This window comes from Grammomys surdaster, unplaced genomic scaffold (assembly GCF_004785775.1).
Source record: "Grammomys surdaster isolate TR1022 unplaced genomic scaffold, NIH_TR_1.0 555, whole genome shotgun sequence".
Lineage (NCBI taxonomy): Eukaryota > Metazoa > Chordata > Mammalia > Rodentia > Muridae > Grammomys > Grammomys surdaster.
The window spans coordinates 7,991-28,373 of record NW_021604974.1 but is presented as its reverse complement, the minus strand read 5'-3'; the positions used below and the strand labels follow the sequence as shown (position 1 = coordinate 28,373).

Here is a 20,383-nt window from a genome sequence, read left to right as displayed (position 1 = left end):
AGCTGACTGTGAGAGAATCATGCTTCTAGAAGTTACGATTCAAAGACTGTGTGATTGCTGAGTGCTGGCATGGCACGTCACAGTTACTCGGAACCTATTATGTGTGATAAATTTAAATTACTAAGGATGGGCTGAAGAGTTGGCTCAGAGATTAAGAGCACTTGTAGTTCTCTTAGAAGACCTGGGTTCAATTTCCAGCACCTACATGGTTGCTCAAAACCATGTGTAACTCTAGTCTCAAGAGATGTGATGTTCTCTTTTGACATCCACAGGTACCAGGCACACATGTGGTACACACACATTTATGCAAACAAAACACAGAAAATAATAAAATCGCTAAATATTTCAAATTTAGGTTACTATTAATCTAATTATTACAGGCAATTAAATATTTTTAGAATAATAGGAGGAGTATTTGTGCAAACTTCAAAGAGAATTAATGATTTTTGTAAGGGTAAAATATAAACCATAAGAATGTTTTGTTTTGCTAAAAGTAAAAAGGGCAATTTGTTGTAAAGTAAGTGACTGTCTCAAAATCAATAAGTTAAAATGTAAAGGACCAAAAAAAAAAAAGTGAGTGGCAGACAAACTGAAGAAAATATGCAGAAGACAAATCCTATAAAAGGAATTTTATGCATGAAAACTAAATTTTATGTGTTGTGTTAAAAAAAGCTTTTGAGTAAGTTTTCAGAACATAAAATCAATAATTAAAGATCCATAACATATCTGTATGTTAACAGTGAGTAATCTAAGGGGAACAAGGCAATAATTTTATTTACAGTATCCATCACAAAATTAAGCATATACAAATAAATTTATGCAAATATTTAAAAAATCTTCACAATAAAAATATAAAATACCAATTAATGACATTAAATAGAATAGAAACAGATGGAAAGATATCCTGTGTTTATGGATTGGAATAAATGCTGTTATTAAGGTGTCTAGGGCTAGAGAGATGGATCAGTGGTTAAGAGCACTAATTATTCTTCCAGAGGCCTGAGTTCATTTCCCAACAACCACATGGTGGCTCACAACAATCTGTAATGGGATTTGATACCCTTTTCTGGTGTGTCTGAAGATACTGATCATGTAATCCTATACAAAAAATAAAATAAATATTTTTTAAAATGTCTATCCTAACCATAGTAATCTATAGAATAAATCTCTGCCAAAATTTCTTTTCAAAATTAGGAAAAACAATCTTGAAATTTAGCAAACTTAAAATAGCCAACTCATTTTTCTTTTTGGTACATTAGACCAAGCTTCCTGAGGATACTTTTTAAAACTAAGCTAAATTCTGAATCCTAGCAAATGTTTTCTTTTGATTTCTACATTTATTTATTTGTTTAATATGTATTTATTTATTTGTGTGTGTGTGTGTGTGTGTGTGTGTGTGTGTGTTTGTGTCTCCTAGGGAATGAACTCAGGTTCATAGCAAGGCTTGATAGCAAGCACATTCACCTACTGAACCATGCTGCTGAAACCCTAACTTTTAACATGAGAAAAAATGCACAGAGCGAGAGAAGGGCACACTTTTTAATGATGATTCTGAAGAAACTATATGACTGTATATAGAGGACTAAACCTAAATACCTGTCTCTTACCATTTACAAATACCAACTCAAGATGCATCAAGGAATTAAACATAAAACTTAAAACTATGAAACTACAAGAAAACATAGGAAACATGTCTCAGGCCATTGGTCTGGGCAATTATTTTAGATGATATTACTCCATTTGGGCACAAGGATGACAAAAATTAAAATTGATAAATGATTTACATAAAAACAGTTTATGTACTGCAAAAGAAACAACAAACAGGACAAACAGCTATCCAACAAAATGGGAATGAATTCCAAGCTGTACATCAGACAAGAAGTACATTTGTAATAAAAAAGGAACCCACAAAACTCATTAGGAAAAGTAAAATGAAGTAAAGATTTGGACTATCATTTCCCAAATGAAAACTTATGAATGGCCCATAGATGTGTGGAAAAGTAGTCAGTATCGTTAGTCAGAGTAATACAAATAAAAATCAAAGTGAGGTAACAACTCTCTCCACTGAAAATTACTGTTACCAAAAAATAAAAAATTATAAATCCAGGTCTGGAGAGATGGTACATGGTTAAGGGTGTTAGATGTTCTTCTAGAGATCCTAGGTTTAAGTTTCAGCATACACATGGCAGCACATAACTGCCTATAACTCTAGCTCCTGGAAATCCAATACCCTCTTCTAGCTTCCACAGGTACCAGGCATCAGGCACTCACACAATACAGGACAAACAAGCAGACAAAACACACACACATATAGAAACTTTTAAAAAATAATATTAACAAACACTAGTAAAGATATGAGACTCTTGTGACTTGGTAGGAGTGTCAATTAATACAGTTATTACAGATAGAGTATGTAGCCCTCAATTATACTAAGAGTAGAGCTAATATACAGACCAGCAATGCTTCTGCTGAACATATACCCAAATAAAATGAAATCATCATGTCACAAAGATATATGAATTCTCGAATTAAAGGCAGTCCTATTTACAACAGCCAAAATATAAAATCAGCCAGATGTGGAAAAAAAATAGAAAACTATTGAGCAAGAAAACATAAAATCCTCTCATTTGTGGCAATGTAGACAAACTTAGATGGAACTTCCTTGAGTGAAATTAGTCAAAGCACAGAAGAAAAGGCCCTGGATGATCTCTCTCTTAAGTGGAATCTTGAAATATTGACCTCATAGAAATTACTATTAGTTGGAATCTCAAAGAAAGAAAGGTTTGACCAATGGGCCCAATTCGATAAGCAGAATCAGTTCTGATGTTTTATCATTTGAAGGAGAAATACATTCTGGTGACCAATTCTACTGCAGAATAGTTATTAAATTATGCATCTCAAGATAGTAAGAAAAAAAGAAATTTAACTGATGCAGTTATTAAAAAGTGAAAACAATTTAAAGTATCAAGTCCACTAATAACTATGAAATGATCACTACTCAGTATATATGAATCACATTGTACCTTGTATAGATGCAATATACCAATCAAAAGTACATAATGAATTTTTATAACAAATACTCCTTTATAAAAAAATTCCAGTCCCACTTTTCAAAAATGCCATTGAAATGGTAGTGATGCAGATTTTCAAGTAAAATGAATAGTGGTTTAGATACAAATAGCTACCAAGGGGATTGGCACTATTAGACCATGTTGAAGTCAGTGTGGTCTTGTCTGAGGAGGTATGTCATTGGAGGTGAGCTTTGAAGTTTCAGAAGCTGAAATCAGGCCCAGTGTATCACTGTCTCTTCCTGCTGCCTGCAGATCAAGCTGTCTCTCAACTACCTCTCCAAAACCATGTGTGCCTATATGTTACCATGATGACAATGGAATTAAACCTCTGGCCTGTAAGGCAGGCCCAATTAAATGCTTTCCTTTCTAAGAGTTGCTGTAGTCAAGGTGCCTCCTCACAACAATTGAAACTCTAACAGTGACATTTTATTCTTTTACAATTAAAATGAGTACAAAAACAAAAAATGAGAGATTTCAAAGTCATAATATTGATGTCAACAAATTATTTCAGAAGCAACAGATTTCAAGACTTGGTATTAATGTCAATTAAATAATTTCAAATAAATTAGTTTAATTTTTAACATTTCCTGAAGGTGTCATATTGGTGAATAGAAGATGTTTGACTGAACACTATTTTGTAGCTTAGGCTCAGTAATTTCTGTGAGAATAAGTATTCCTGAAAGAACTCAGTCCCTAAGCAAGGAAAATAATGAAAGAGTTCCGTTATCTCTGAGTAATTAGCCAGTTTAACAGATATTGTTCTTTACCAAGATAATTCCTATACTCCCGGTTATCTTTGTTAGGTTTTTTTTTAATTATGTTAAAATCAAAGTTAACTCTATAAAAACAATTGAATTTCTAAAACTATGAAACTTTCTTTCCCAATCTGCTTTTATACCATTTTAATTACATGCAAGTATTAAGGTCAGTTCTAGGTTGAGGAACCAGTAATACAATAAATAAAAATAGTGAAGAAACAAGCAAGGAATAAACAGAAATAGTCAAAGAACAAGCAAGGCAATAAACAAAATCTTATGATTACTCCTGGATCACTGTTTCTAAGGACTTACCAGAATGACCAAAATATCTGAGCCTACTTCCCTGTCCTAGCCCAAAGTCATTTTCATGCCTGAAGCCTAATTCTTTGTTCTAGCCTAAGATTTAGATTCCTGCCTGTAATTACTTCTTTGTACTAGCCTAATATTGAGATTCCTGCCTGAAATTACTTCTTTGTTCTAGCTTAATGTCAAATTCCTGCCAAGCAGCCCATTCCCTTGTCCTTGGTCAATGTCATATTCCTGCCAAGCAGCACCAAAACATCTCCACATCTCCTCCTTTTTTATTTCATAAGCAAAACTAATCCTGTCTTAGGTTGTTCTGACAAGAATGGCTTCCTTACCCATCATGAAATATGAATTATGCAAAGCAATGCACTTCTGTCTTAAGTTGGTAAGACTCTGTGCAGAATCTTATCTATCCTTGACTTGCCAGCCTGTTAAAATTAATAACTCTGTCTGGGGTCCATTTTCAGTTTCAAGTTATGTACTTTGGCTGCCAACACGTTGATGTTAAAGATAAGCTTTAACACGATGGGCAGGAATAAAAGTATTCCCAGGACTAAAAGGGCTAGCATGATCACACTATGTATGCCATTCTTGGAGCTTGACCAAAAAGGAAATACTGACCTCAAGCCATGGATAAATTTATCAGCAGTTTCTGCAGCATCAAAGCTCAGCAGAGCAGCATTCTTTAAATTCATAATCTCACTATGCAAACTTAAAATAACCATAGGTGTTAGAATTATGCCAAATACACAGTGCCAGAGTGTGTCTTGTTACAGCACAAGTTGTGACCAGAAGCCTCTGTGTGTGTGTGTGTGTGTATGTGTGTGTGTTAGGAATGTGGGTACCACAGTATATGTGTGGAGGTCAGTTTCTTCTAGCATGTGAGTTCTGAGGATCAAACTCAGCCCTCTGGTACCTTTACCCACTGAGCTTTCTCACTGACTCAGTATACTATTTTCAAGTTATACTTTTATAAACCGTTTTGTGATACACATAAAGTTTCAATTTTATCTAATCTCTTTATTTTTATTAGAAAAATCTTTGACCTTAAAAATCTACAAATCAAATGCCCTCTCATCTTAAATTATGCTTCTAATATTCTTACCAAAATATGTTTTGTATTCATAACACTTCATATCTTTCATTTTATTTGATGTTACTTATTGTGTTATATATTTTTGAGCCGACAGACTTTAGAAAGCTCTTGCTTCCTAACAAGATATCTATATGTCAAATAAATACACACAATGCTGTATTTGAAATTCATGCAAAGCAAGTAAGCAGTCCTGGAGTCTGCTTTCTCTTTTCATCCTGTTTTGTCTTTCTGGTCTTAAATTGGTAAGATAAGAAACTTAGAGAGGGAGCTGTTTTGTTTCTTTTAATGAGGGAAAACACAATCAGGTAGCAAACAGTTTTTATGCATTAATGACATAACTGTTAGTTAAAATTTATCTTCAAGATATGTACTACTACATTATGTTAGTAATACTAAATGAATAACCTTTTTTAAAAAATGTATTTTTTATTGGATATTCTACTTATTTACATTTGAGATTTTATCCCCTTTCCCCATTCTCTCCCTGCTCCCAGGAACTCCATATCCCATCCCCCATCCTGCTGCTTCTATGAGGGTGTGCACCCACCCATTTACCACCACTCCCTCCCCATGAATAACCTTTTTAAGATGTGTATAAAGTAAGCTTCCCTGCATTATGAATGCTACTGTTTGTGGGGTAGAATCTTCTGTAATTCTCATTATGAGAAGGAAAAATAATGTAAAGATATTTCACAAATATGTATGTATGTATGTATGTATGTATGTATGTATGTATAGTTATCATTCTGTATGTATCACAGTCTTCATGAAAATCTTAACATTTATCATTTGCATATGAAGGTTTTTTTTAAACAAATCCATTGTTTTGACCTAATCTAATCAACAGATTTTATGTATATCAATATATTTGACTAGCATAAAACATTCTATGGGTTTTTTTTTGGTTTTTATTATCATTGACTGTTTTAAAAAATAAAATTTACTTTATTAATTCTCATGAACATGTTTATGAATATTAAGATTTAGGGAGTCAATGTTTAAGTTCATAGCTTCCTGAAAATTATTTTATGAATTAAAGACTGTAGTTCTAAGTGAACTAAGTCTATAAAAGTAGTTTAGATGCTAATTTTGTCTTTAAAATATTTGCTTGAGGGGATCAGATATCACTCACATAAGGTTGTACTTAAACCATTTTAGTAATTTATGAAATAGACTTTAAGATACCACTTCCCTGGGTTCATAGACCTCAAGAATACCTAAGAAGTAGATGTACCAGATTTAGCAGTAGATGTATAGATGTCATCTGTGATTTTCCTGTTCTTGTATTCTTCTTTGAGTTCATTTTTTTAAAGAAGTAGGTATATACCAAAATTTTTTAAATATATGTGGCTGTGAATATGGACATTTCCAGGGCTGTATGCTGAGAAAAGGCAATCTTTTTATCTGTGGCAATGTCTTTCCTCCTTGGTCAAAGATTAATCAATTCTATTTACATGGGATATTTTGGGCCCTATTTTTTTCATTGATTTTTTAAAAGTCTTCAGCAGTGCTGTGTGTCATTTATGTATCTTCTTCATTTGGTTAGTTATTTAGAAAATAACTTGGTGGGGGTTTGTAAAGATTATAGTGAATCTATACTGATCAAGCTGCAAAGAGCTGGCATGACAATTGATCTGCAGTCACAATATAACTGGGTAGAAGATGCCTAGTATTTGTGCTCTGCAAATGAATGCCTGTGAAGACTTTCTCAAATAGGGTTGACATGTCAGACAATGAATAGTAAGGAATCACCTGTCCTTAATAAGGATGAAATTATCAACAGTGCAAACTGCTCCATTGAAGAAGTGAGATGAAACAAGATACAGGCTATCTTTCTTTCCCCAATGACTGCTTCTATTGCTGTTGCTACCTGGTGACATTAGAGTCCAGAGGTTCAGGTATTCAGCATGTACTCAATTTCAACAACTCTTCAAGGCTTTACAGATTAAATTGAGAATGCAAAGGCATCCTTTCTGGACTGTGAACCTAGTGCTCAGCCTCTGCAGCATGTAGTTGAGCACTGTATAACTTTCCTATTGATACCACATGAGCCAATCTAATGAATCTATTTTTATAATTTAGATGTGTGTACATTCTGTTGGCTCTTTTCATCTAGGGATCCACAGGGCGATTGGAATTTTAACAGCATGAGTTTTTGAGTATGTCTTCATTGTTTACATGCTCTTCAATCTGTTCCATCAGAATATTAGTCTTCTTCATATAAGCCTTGTAGATGCTTTGTTAGGTTTATATTTAACTGCTTTAAATAGCAATGTGCTTTCAATTTGAAACACCATTCAATTATTCTTTGTTGATATGCAAAGAGCATATTTTTATTTTAACTTTATACCTGGAAATTTCTTATATTCATGTTAGTTCCAGGCAGCTTTTATTGTTTGCCCGCCAAGATTTTCTGCACAGTAAGTCATACTATCTGTGAATAAAAGTAGCTTTATTTTTGTTACTACTTTCCTATATATAAATTTTATTTGCTTTTACTACCTTATTTATTACCTATGAGTTCATGTTGGGTATTGAACAAGAGTGAAGAGAAAAATAACCTTGCTTTGTTCCTGATCTTAACACAAGCCTCTGTTTTCTCAATATTAAATATGATGTCACCTGTGTATTTTTTTTAACTGGGTTTTGAGATGTATTTTTGCTTCTTTAAATTTACTTCTCATTTTTGTACAACACTTGACAACTATGTTTTCAGTGGGTTCTAGTTGGGGTGTGTGTGTGTGTGTGTGTGTGTGTGTGTGTGTGTGTAAAGATGTGGCAATAACACTGAAATGCTTTTGACAGACTAGTGGATTACAATATACATATACAAATATGTCTAGCTCCAGTGCACTGGAAGCTGTTTAATTAACAAAAAGATAGTATATCAAAGAGTAAGATGAGAAACCACAAATGAACAAGTATTATCCAAGGTAAAGGTGCTTTTGGAAGCATGAAAGACAAAATTAATATTGCATGATTTAAGATGAAGTGACAAAAATTAGGAATAAAATAGATATGTTTCATTGAAACTAATATAGAATAGGTAAAGAAATGATGAAACAAGTCTTGTTTATGATATGACAAAAAACTAACATATTTTTATATTTCAACTCTTGCTTTGCTGATTGTCCTACCATGGAGTTTATGGAGGATAAAGTATTAAAAACCCAGTCTATAGCACTGCATTTCACAATGACAACTAGATACACTGACTACATTTAGTAGAAATGTGGACAGTAAAGTGACAAAGATACTAATGAAAATACAAGCTTCAAAATTAAAGGTAGGAATGAGAAGTTCTTTCAGATTTATAGACGTGAGACATTCATTCTATTGAGCAAGAAATTAATGCTTACAGAGAGTAAGATTTTGACTAAGTGCCTGTTCTTCACACAGTCATGAACACAGAAGAGAATTTTCATGACAAGCCTCAGTCCAGAAGCAGAAGGAGGCATGATCTCCAGGAGATGCTGACAGAAGTGGGACTGTCTGCTGACTACTGGGTGCCTAAGCTACAAGAAGACCTAGGTGTGACCTCTGCCCAGGCCTTTCAATATTTAGACAGAAGAGACATCCAGAAGCTGAAGTACCAGACAAAACACACATGGGAGAAAAAGGCTCTGGAGAAGCTGCTTGACCTCTTGAAGCCAAATAGTGTTGCAGAGCTGCAGGAGACTCCAGAGAAGATGATAAAGAACAGGCAGAGGCAGGCAGGACAGGCACTACAGGATCTGAAAGCCTTGCAGTCAGAAGGGAAGCTCAGAGAAGAAGAAGCAGTGAGGAGAAAAGAAGCAGAGCTGAGGCAAGCACTGGAGATCACAGAGGAGTGCTGGCCAGTGCCTGAAGTGCCCCTAAAAGACATCACTGAAATAATGGAGCGACATCTCAGTCACATGGAACAGACCCTGGCTCACAGTCAAAACCTCTCAGATAGAGACCTGGTAAGATGGGCATCTGGAGGGCTGGCCCTGCAGGGAATTTATAAGACCTGCCACCAAAAAGACCTAGTGGCAAGGAGAGAAGCTCTTCTTAGGGTCCCCAAGGAATTCTTCCTCTTTGGATCTGAACAAGGTAAAAGGATAGAAGCAAAAGAATTCACATCTTCTCAGGAAGAATCCATGTTTACTGAAGCTGTCCAGAAGCTGGGATTTGGAGCAATGGTATCAAGCAAGGGTGGACTCTGGGGATTTAGTTCAGAATTTGGTATCAAGCAAAGCAAACACTCAGAATGGAAGGACACCCACCAGTCAAACTCAGAACATTCTTATTTCTGTTCAGCAAAGTATAGCTATGTGCCTCTGGCCTCCTTCCACTTTCGAACTGATCAGCTTCAGCTCTCCACAGCTGCTCTCAAGGAGTTGAAAATCATTGAAGAGCAACTGGAACACACTGAAGGAGCAGACAAATTCCTCTCACTGAGAAACAAGACTGAGAAATTCTTCAACAGATTTGGTTCTCATGCTAATCAAGGCCCTTTGCACCTTGGGGGAATCTACTGCTCGAAGGCCATTTCAGAGGGTTTCAAAAGTGACCAGCTCGATCATGTGAAGCAACAGGCAGCAGAGGCTTTAGACAGTTACATGAAGGGGAGCTACAATGGTTTTGGAGTTGAAGTTGGAGCCAAGACGAAAACATCAGATTCATATTCAGTGAGATCCTGCCAGAATGCAAGTAATCAACAGCTCCAAATCAATGTTCAAGTCTCTGTGGCCCAGACAGGTGGACCAGCAGAAGCAAATGGAATTGTCCAGTGGACAGCTGGCCTTCTCACAAGCAACAAAACCTGGTCTGTCATCGACAAGGGACTTCACTTGGTGCCCATTTGGAACATCATCCTCAATATCCACAGAAGTTATTTTAAGGATCCTCTTCAAGTGGCTAAATGTTTGAAAGACAACTACACTGCACTGACTGGCCTTTCTGCTCAGATACAGGATGAGGAATATGTGTATAGTACTGGGCAAGAAACTAGACTTTTTCAAAAGAATATGAAATCCCTAGAGGTTTCTGATTATGAGGGGAAACTTAAGATACTGATAGATTCCATGCAAATACTGCATCAAAAAATTAAAAATTATGCCATTTGGATTTACATGTTTCTCACAGATTGGCAATTGCAGAATTTTCTACTAAGCACAGTCAACATTCTGAAAAAAGCTGCTACTTTTATAACTCAATTCATTAGTGCCCAGGAGTGTAGACTCAATGACGGGGACTATAAAGCCACCACTGCTTCTTTGCAGATGAAAAAACAGTTGCAATGGCTCTACCCTAAAAAGAAACAGACTTATAACAAAAAAAAATCATGAAACTAATGCAAAGGAAATGATACAAGTGGGATCTTTCCTGGAATTACTCCAGCGTCTAGCCCTAGAACATTTCTACCCAAAAAGGATGAGCAGAGCTGACTTCCATCTGATCTACAAGACATCGGTACACAAATACCAGCCAAGATCTGAACAGGAACTTCCTAACTATTTCCTACAAAAACTACTGATGTTGGATTGCAGGTTGAGAAAGCTGACCTGCAAAGATGAAGAAGACCATGTCTTTAAAAGTTCCTTCTGTCAGAAAAATGAGGCTTTAGATCCATATGAAGAGTCCGTTGAAGACAGTGATGACATCATGAAGTCATTAGCCAAAACGTCACAGCCCCACATTCACCCAATGGATATCCAGATGGCTATTTTACACTGTGCAGATGATCTTGCCAGGCAATATATTTTGTCGAAACTTTCTATTTGTCAATATGCCCTCCCCCTTGTGGTGCCAAATCCTAATTCTTCTCAAATCTAATTCTTTCTCTGGTCTCTCAGACAAATTAGGAGAAGTTGGCAAGAATCAAGTGAGTCAGCGCAGGACAAAAGCTACAGTCACAAGGATCAGCAGATATGCTGTGTCCCTACCCCCATTGTATCCTTCATTAGAGTTGGAAATGGCCTCTCTGCTTCCAAATCTCAGATCATGAACTCTCTTCTCAGTAAATGTAAGCATGATGTGTTTTTTCACAGACACTGCAGAGGAAGCAACAAACACTGCCTCTTGATGGAGGGAGTGGTAGAAATCTGCTGGTTCTGTCCTGGAGGCCTCGATGATGACTTATTTGACAAGTGTCTGACCTTCACCAATCTTCATGGAGATGCCAAGGAACATAGACAACAACTCAGCTTCCTGCAAGATATCTCTTCTCTTATTGTGATCCTCATGTCAGCTTCTGATAACAATAAAGAAAATCAGAAGCTTATCAGACACCTCTGTCAGTCATCAACACCTTTGATCTGCTTGATTGATGACAAAGAAAATGCCGTAGCAAATAATTCTGGTAAAAGAATGAAAATTGGCATCAAGAATAGAAATGAGGCAGAATTAACAGAGGAGCTCACAAATACCATCAAACATTTACTAGAGTTCTCTGAAACTTCTCTCAGCATAGCAGACTGTTCACAGCTGACTAGAAAACAAGGATTTCTAGTTGATGAAGACCAGAGAGACTGCAAGGAAGCCAAAGAAAAGGCTGAGATTATAATGGCTCTATTATCAGAATGGAAATTATCAAAGATAAAGGAAAATTTGCTTCCCCTTCAGGGAAAACTCTGGCATATTTGGTGTAAAAAAGACAAAGAACTATATCATCTGACAGAAAAAGGAAATCGAAGTATTGAACAACATAAAAGTGAGATTCACATACAGAAACAAAAAATACGATACCAACAATTAGAAAAAGTCTTTCATCTCAATGATGTAATGCATTCTTTCCTGGATATTCTTCAAGAATATGAAGGTGCTTCATTCAAACACTACTTCCTGCACTGGCTGAGTTTGTTTCTGCACAACTTAACCATAGGGCATTTGGTGAAATTACAGCAAGAACACTAGACAGGCCACAGAAATTTTGCTTTAACCAAGGGAGCTTAATGGAGAACATCGTGCAGGAGGAGCTGCAGTGGGCAGATTAGCTTCCTTGAGATGGCTCACTCTATTGGGTAATTTTCCTGCAGATCAATATGAAGATAAACTTTTATAAAATAAGATTGTTTAGATGAATTAATGATTTTATAGAATTCCTGATGAGATGTAAATAGTTTTTAGGGAGTTAGAATAAATGATAGAATGTTTAAGGAGATGGCTTAAGTTGTTTTTCCAGATAGATATAGTATAGTTAAAAGTAAGAGTAGAATGTGCTCCCTCCCTTCTAAGGGCTGCATAGGTTAGAAAAGGAGTACAGTGAGCTTTCATGCATTGTGAGTATGTAATTGTGCTTGGAAGAGGAACGTCGGCTTGCGACAAGATAGTACTCAAAACATTCATTTGAGGTTGGGTATGAGTTCCTGGATTTTGTGATCTAAAGATGTAGTCACAGGTTTTGGTGCACCATAAAAAGGCAAGGTAATGAACAAAGAGTAAATAATTCTATTATGAGTATAGAATAGAGAATAGATGATTAGCCAGTCTAGCTGAACAAGACTTCAAAACTAAGATGTAAGATAGATTATTTGTTTCTTGGTAAATACAGATTGGTCATCATCGAACCATATGGAAAACTTGCTACTGTAGACTTGGCTTGCTTAAAATTTGTTATTCAACAAGAAAATATTTGTGGCTTTGTGGTTACTATGAAGAAAAAGATAATTGAAAGAAAGTTAGATGAGAAATGTGTAGTTAGGTATGAGTTTCAAAAGAGGAATACATAATCAACAACCTTGTTGTAATTTCCTCTTGTGTGATGATTTTTTTTTCTGTTTTTGAAGAACATGGGTTTTGGTGACTGTTTTTAGAAATTTGTAACTTGTGGCTATGAGGTAATTTTTTTCTTACTTAGAGAACTTTGTCTTAGTTGGTGTTAAAAGGCTAAGAGAAAAATAAAGTTGTTGGAGCTCACATGTTGGAACTTGCTTCATCCAGCAAGTATGTGAGCAGGAGCCTGCTTTACATCATCACCAACCCCACATGCCCTCCTTGGATCATTGATGTATCTAGTCTTTGATATCCTATTATCAATTAATGTTGCATTATAAATGAAATAAGTAAAAATAAATTAGTTTCTATTACGGGACTTGAAGATTTTCTTCTAAAATGATTTTATATCTCTCTAATTTCATATTTCCTGCTTTTTCCATATGTCCTAAATACATTAGTGTTATATTGCTTTGGCTTTTTTCTGCTTGTTTATTTTGATTTTGGCTGTTTTCTGGTTTTGTTCTTTTGGGAGGGTATTGTTCTCATGTGTTTCTATTTTTTTATATTTTTATTGTATGTTTGTGTGTTTGTTTGAAAGAAATAAAATAATAATAATAATAATAATAATAATAATAATAATAAAATTGTATTCGTAGGAAAATGTAGAGGACTTGAAAGGAATTGGGAGAGAGGGAAAATGTGATCAAAATATAACATATGAACCCCTTAGAGCTCACAGAGACTTAGCCACCAACCATACATTGGCTGGTCTGTGGCACTCTGAAACACATGTAACAGGGGACTGCCTTGTCTGGCTTCAGTGGGAGAACATGCACCTAATCCTGTAGAGACTTGACACATGAGGGTAGGGGGATACAGAGGGAGATGGGGGTGGGTGGGTGAGTGGGGACCACTCCCTCCATGGCAAAGGTGAGGGGGAATGGGCTGAAGTTCTTGAGGGCAGGGACAAAATGGGGGACAACATTTGGAATATAATTAAATAAAATAATTTAATAATAATTTTAAAAAACAAAAGAGAAAGAAAACAAAAACATTTTCAATAAAAAAAATGAACATAAAAGTTAAAGCCTGGTGTTATATATAGGTCTGAGAAGGAATCATTCCACAAATTACATTATGCCGATTGGTTAAAAAGTAGGTGGGGGAGGGGCTATGATGTTTGTGATGGTTTGCATATGCTCGGCCAAGGGAGTGGCACTATTAGAAGGTATGGTACCTTTGGAGAAGGTGTGGCTTTGCTGGAGTAGATGTGTCATTGTGGATGTGGGCTTTAAGAGACCCTCATCCTAGCTGCCTGGAAGCTAGTATTTTGCTACCAGCCTTCAGACATAGATGTAAAACTCTTAGCTCCTCCTACACCATGCCTGTCTGGATGCATGTTCCTGCCTTGATGATACTAGACTGAACCTCTGAACCTGTAAGCCAGCCCCAATTAAATGTTGTTTACATAAATATTGCCTTGGTCATAGTGTCTGTTCACAGCAATAAAACCCTAAGACAATGTTTAACAATGATTGTGAAATTGATATGATCTACAATCACCTAGGAGAAAAGCCCCCAGGTACACCAGTGAAAGAGATTTTTAGATTTGTTAGTCTATGTCCATGAGAGATGACAATGATTAGATTAATGGAGATAGAACGACTGTCTCTAGCTCAGAAGCACCATTCCCTGGGCTGAAGTCCTAGACTGCATAAAAAGGAGACAGTTCCCTGAGCACAGAGCATTCACTGCTCTTACTTTGTTGGAGATACAGTTCTCAAGTTCCTGCCTCTACACCTTTTCCCTACCCTGAACTCAAACCAGAAACTGAAACTACTCTTCCTTCAGTTAACTTTGTCCAGTATTTTGTCCCAGCAATAAGTAATGTTACCTAATTAGTGTAGGTATTTATCTGCTCTTAGGATAAAATAACCAAAATCTACTTACAGAAGAAAAAGATGGTTTTGGCCGAGGTCCCAGAAGTCTAAGAGTCCATCACAGTGGGGAAGCACAGCAACAAGAAGCAGGAGCAAGAAGCTGAGAGGTCACATCTCAACTGCACAAAGGAAATAGAGAGGGCAAACTGTAAGCCCAAGGGGGCTATAAACTCCTAATCCTGATTCCAGCGTTATACTTCCCACAGAAAAACTACATAGGTCTGAGAAGAAATGAGGTATGTCCTAAAAATTTATACCCCCACAAACAATTTAACCTGCTGGGGACAAACCACTGAAATATATAAGCCTATGGGCCACTTCTCATCAAAATCACAATATTCTTCTTCTGACCCCCATAGGCTCATGGCCATATCAAAATGCAAAATGCACTTAGTCCAACATTTACAAATTCTCCATACTATTTAATAGTCTCAACACTGATCAAAACTCCAAAGTCCAAAGTCAATTCTGAGACTTGAAGGAAATGCTTAACAGTGACACTATGAAGAATCATAATATAAAAATAAAAGTTTTTTTTAAAAAAGAATTACATATTTTCAACAATAGCAGAATATATGTTCCCATTTAAAAATGTAGAAGATGAGGGTATATTGAGGTGAGAGTAAAACAAAGCAAGGAGAAAAACCAGGAGGGAAAATATCAAGTACTCTACTACTATGTCTAATGTATAAAGTGTAGGTATATTTAGTCTCAAAGAACTTTGATGTGTCCAGCCCTACAGATTTGCTGCCTACAACATACAGTTCTCACTTATTCTTTTCCCACTCTTTGTATGTGGCTCCCCTTGGCAGATATCTCATGCCTCAGATATCTTCAACATACTGGAAACAAGTAATAAACATATATATATATATATACACATATATATACACATACATATGTATACATATACATACATATGTATATATATACATATGTATATAATATATGTGTATATTGATTTTGCATTATTTATTTATTTTTATTGGATGTTTTATTTATTTATAATACAGATGTCATCCTCTTTCCACATTTCCCCTCCCTAGAACCCCCAATGCTATATCCCCTCTTCCTTTATGCTCTTATACCATTTTGATTACATGCCTGTATTAAGGTCAGTTCTAGGTTGAGGGTCTAACAATACAGTAGATGCAAATAGTCGAGTAACAAGCAATACAATAAGCACAAATAGCCAAAGAAAAAGCAAGGCATTAAACCCAGTTACATGAATACTCCCATGAACACTGTTTCTAAAGGCTTATCAGGATGACCAAAGTGTCTGAGCCTACTTCTCCATCCTAGTCCAAGGTCATTTTCATGTCTGAAGCCTACTTCCTTGTTCTAGCCTAAAATTGAGATTCCTGTCTGATATTACTTCTTTGTTCTAGCCTAATACTTAGATTCCTGCCTGAGATTACTTCTTTGTTCTAGCCTACTATTTAGATTTCTACCTGGAATTTCTTCTTTGTTCTAGTCTAATGTCAGATTCCTGCTTGAAGCCTACTTCCTTGTCCTTGGCCAATGTCATATTCCTGCCAAGCAGCCCATTTTCTTGTACTTGGCCCATGACAGATTCTTGCCAAGGAGTCCCAAAGGCTCTCTGCCTCTCCCCCTTTTTATTTAATTAACAAAACTGAGCCTGTCTTAGGTCGTTCTGACAAGAATGCCTTCCTTACCCATTGTGGAATATGCATTATCAAAGGCAATGCACTTCTGTCTTAGGTTGGTAAGGCTCTGTGCAGAATCTTACGTGTCCTTGGCTTGCCAGTCTGTTAATTTAATAACTCTGTCTGGGGGTCCATTTTCAGGTTTAAGCCATGTTCTTTGACTGCCAACATGGATAATTTTATTGGCATTATCTGCAGCATCAAAGGTCAACAGAGCAGCATTCTTTAAATTCTTAATCTCACTATTCAAAGTTAGCACACCCAGAGAAGTGATAGGATTATGCCAAATATCCTACAGGTCTCTTTAAAGTTTTTTTGTAATTATAATGACAATCATTGTGAATTTCAAAAGTATCACTACTCCAGTGATATTTGTCATCACACTTGGGATGGCTCCTAACTCTTGAACCCTGAACCTCCTTCAGATAATTTGAATGGGTTATAGAGCATCATTAGTTGTTCCAGATACCTATATAAATCCTTTTGTATACTCAATACATTAGTAAATTTTTTTTGCTAGATGGTTAACAAAAATAGTTGTCTTACCTCCTTGTGTCAATGCTATTGGATAAGCAGTAGTGCTAGCAATTGATAGAATTAAGGCTGTTATAGCAACAATAATCAAGCCTGGTACCCTCTTGCTTCTGCTTAAAGCCTAACTCACTTCCTCTAGCACTTTCAAGCTTTTTTTTTTCAGAGAATCAAGGTTTTCTAATACTCAGGGAAGTGAGAGAAAAGCTGGTTGATAGACCCCCTGAACAGACATGCCAGGTTTTAACACACTAACATCATTGGAAATTATACAGTCAATGCAACCTACAATAAATACTGTATAAAAGACAGAACCAATTTTAGCTTGACAATTAAATGAGCCTTAAAACAACATGCATTAATCCTTGTTTGAAATCCAAATCCTGTCCCAACATTATCTCTTGCTATCCTAACATCATAGTGAGCTGTTTCTAGCTTCCAAATATGTCTCTGACAAAGTTCAAATCTAGTCTTCCAAATGTAGACTGTTATTTCCCATATTGGATTGATTTCTAGACCAGTACCTGATTAAGTCCTAATAGCTGGTCATTTTTAAAAAGAATACAAGAGACATAATTTCTCTTTTCAATTCTCTATCCCACAAGGTCTAAAAACTTGAGGCAATGCATCTTGTCCCATCTAGGATATAGTCAAGCAAAGGTGTGTCAGGAACATATGTCCAATACAGCTCCCCAGTCGCCCTTGTCAGGGCACTCAGCATGCTCTCAGGTGGGCATCATTCTTTGTCTCAGCAACAGTATGTCTCACCAATCTTTTAAAAGTTCCATGGGCCTCTTCCACAATACCTTGCCCTTGAGGATTATGTGAAATCCCCGTAATAAAGTGTTGACAAAAAGTCTTGACTGCTAAACTACAATGTCAGACCTATTATCTATTTTTTATTGGATACTTTACTTATTTACCTTTCAATGTTATCCCCTCACCCATATCTCCCCCCCAAAAACCCCTTATCCAATATCCCCTAATCCTATTTCTATGACGTGTGCTCACACCATCCTCCCATTCCCGTTTCCCTGCTTTTGAATTCCCCAAAAATAGGGAAACCAAACTTTCAGGGACCAAGTCCCTGACTTCCACTGGTGCCTGACAAGGCCACACTAAACTACCTATACAGGTGGAGCCATGTGTCCCTCCTTTTGTGTTTTCAGGTTGGAGGTTTAGACCCTGGGAGCTCTGGTTGAGTATTTTGATACTCCTTATAAGAAGGACCAAAGCACCAACACTTTGGTCTTCCTTCTTCTTCTTGAGTTTCATGTGGTTTATGCTTTGTGTCTTAGGTATTGTGAGCTTTTGGGCTAATATCCACTTATCAGTGAGAGCATACCATGTGTGTTTTTTTGTGATTGGGTCACCTCACTCAGGATGATATTTTCCAGCTCCATCAATTTGCCAAAGAATTTCATGAACTCATTGTTTTTAATAGCTGAGTATTACTCAATTGTGTAAATGTACCACATTTTCTGTATCCATTCCTCTGTTGAAGGACATCTGGGTTCTTTCCAGCTTTTGGCTATTATAAATAAGGCTGCTATGAACGTAGTAAAGCATGTGTTTCTGTTGTATGTTGAAATATCTTTTGGGTATATGCCCAGGAGTGGTATAGATGGGTCCTCAGGTAACACTATGTTCAATTTTCTGAGGGATGGCCAGAATACTTTCCATAGTGGTTGTACCAGTTTACAATCCCACCAAAAATAGAGGAGTGTTTCTCTTTCTCTACATCCTTGTCAACATCTGTTGTCACCTGTGTTTTCGATCTTAGCCATTCTGAATGATGCGAGGTGGAATCTCAGTGTTGTTTTCATTTGCATTTCCCTGATGACTAGGGATGCTGAATAATTTTTTTAGGTGCTTCTCAATCTTTCTAGTTTCCTCAGTTGAGAATTCTTTGTTCAGTTCTGTACCCCATTTTTAATAGAGTTATTTGATTATCTAGAGTCTAATTTCTTCAGTTCTTTGTATACATTGGATATTAGCCCTCTATCGGATGTAGGGTTGGTAAAGATCTTTTCCCAATCTGTTGGTTGCTGCTTTGTCCTATTGACAATGCCCTTTGCTTTACAGAAGCTTTGCAGTTTTATAAGGTCCCATTTGTTAATTCTTGATCTTAAAGCTTAAGCCATTGGTGTTCTGTTCAGGAACTTTTCCCCTGTGCCAATCTGTTTGAGGCTTTTCCCCATTTTCTCTTCTATTGGTTTCATTGTAGCTGGTTTTATATGGAGGTCCTTGATCCACTTGGAATTGAACTTTGTACAAGGAAATAAGTATGGATCAATTTGCATTCTTCTACATGCTGACCTCCAGTTGGATCAGCACCATTTGTTGAAAATGCTATCTTTTTTCCACTGGATGGATTTAGCTCCTTTGTCAAAGACCGAGTGACCATAGGTATGGGGATTCATTTCTGGGTCTTCTATTCTATTCCATTGATCCTCCTGCCTGTCTCTGTTCCAATACTATGCAGTTTTGATCACTACTGCTTTGTAGTACAGCTTGAAATCATGGATGGTAATTCCCCCAGAAGTTCTTTTATTGTTGAGAGTAGTTTTTGCTATCCTGTTTTTTTTTTGTTGTTCCAGATGAATTTTAGGATTGCTCTTTCTATCTCTGTGAGGAATTGAGTGGGAATTTTGATGGGGATTGCATTAAATCTGTAGATTGCTTTCAGCAAGATGGTCATTTTTACTATATTAATAGTGCCAATCCACGAGCATGGGAGATCTTTCCATCTTCTTAGAACTTCTTTTAATCATTTCGTCAGAGACTTGAAGTTCTTGTCATACAGATTTTTAATTTGCTTGGTTAGATTCACATCAAGGTATTTTATATTATTTGTGACTATTGTGAAGGGTGTTATTTCTATAATTTCTTTCTCAGCCTGTTTATCCTTTGAATAGAGAATTTGTTTCAGTTGATTTTATATCCACCCACTTTGCTGAAATTGTTTATCAGGTTTAGGAGTTCTCTGGTGGAAGTTTTGGGGTCACTTAAGTATACTATCATATCATCTGCAAATAGTGATTTTTGGACTTCTTCCTTTCCTATTTGTACCCCTTTGACTTCCTTTTGTTGTCTAATTGCTCTTGCTAGGATTTCCAGTACTATATTGAATAAGCAGGGAGAGAGTGGGCAGCCTTGTCTAGTGCCTGATTTTAGTGGGATTGCTTCAAGTTTCTCTCCATTTAGTTTGATGTTGGCTATTGGCTTGCTGCATATTGATTTTACTATTTTAAGTTACGGGCCTTGAATTTCTGATCTTTCCTAAACTTTTACCATGAAAGGGTGTTGAACTTTGTCAAATGCTTTACCATGA

At 36.4% G+C, this 20,383-nt stretch overlaps 1 protein-coding gene across 1 annotated transcript; it reads left to right on the top strand.

Annotated features, from left to right (window-relative positions):
* The first annotated feature begins 8,632 nt into the window (after positions 1 to 8,632).
* Positions 8,633 to 12,110, top strand: LOC114633227 (interferon-induced very large GTPase 1-like). The gene is given in 2 exon segments (XM_028781840.1): positions 8,633 to 10,528; positions 10,530 to 12,110. Coding segments are annotated over 2 exon segments (3,477 nt in total).
* Positions 12,111 to 20,383: the final 8,273 nt, after the last annotated feature.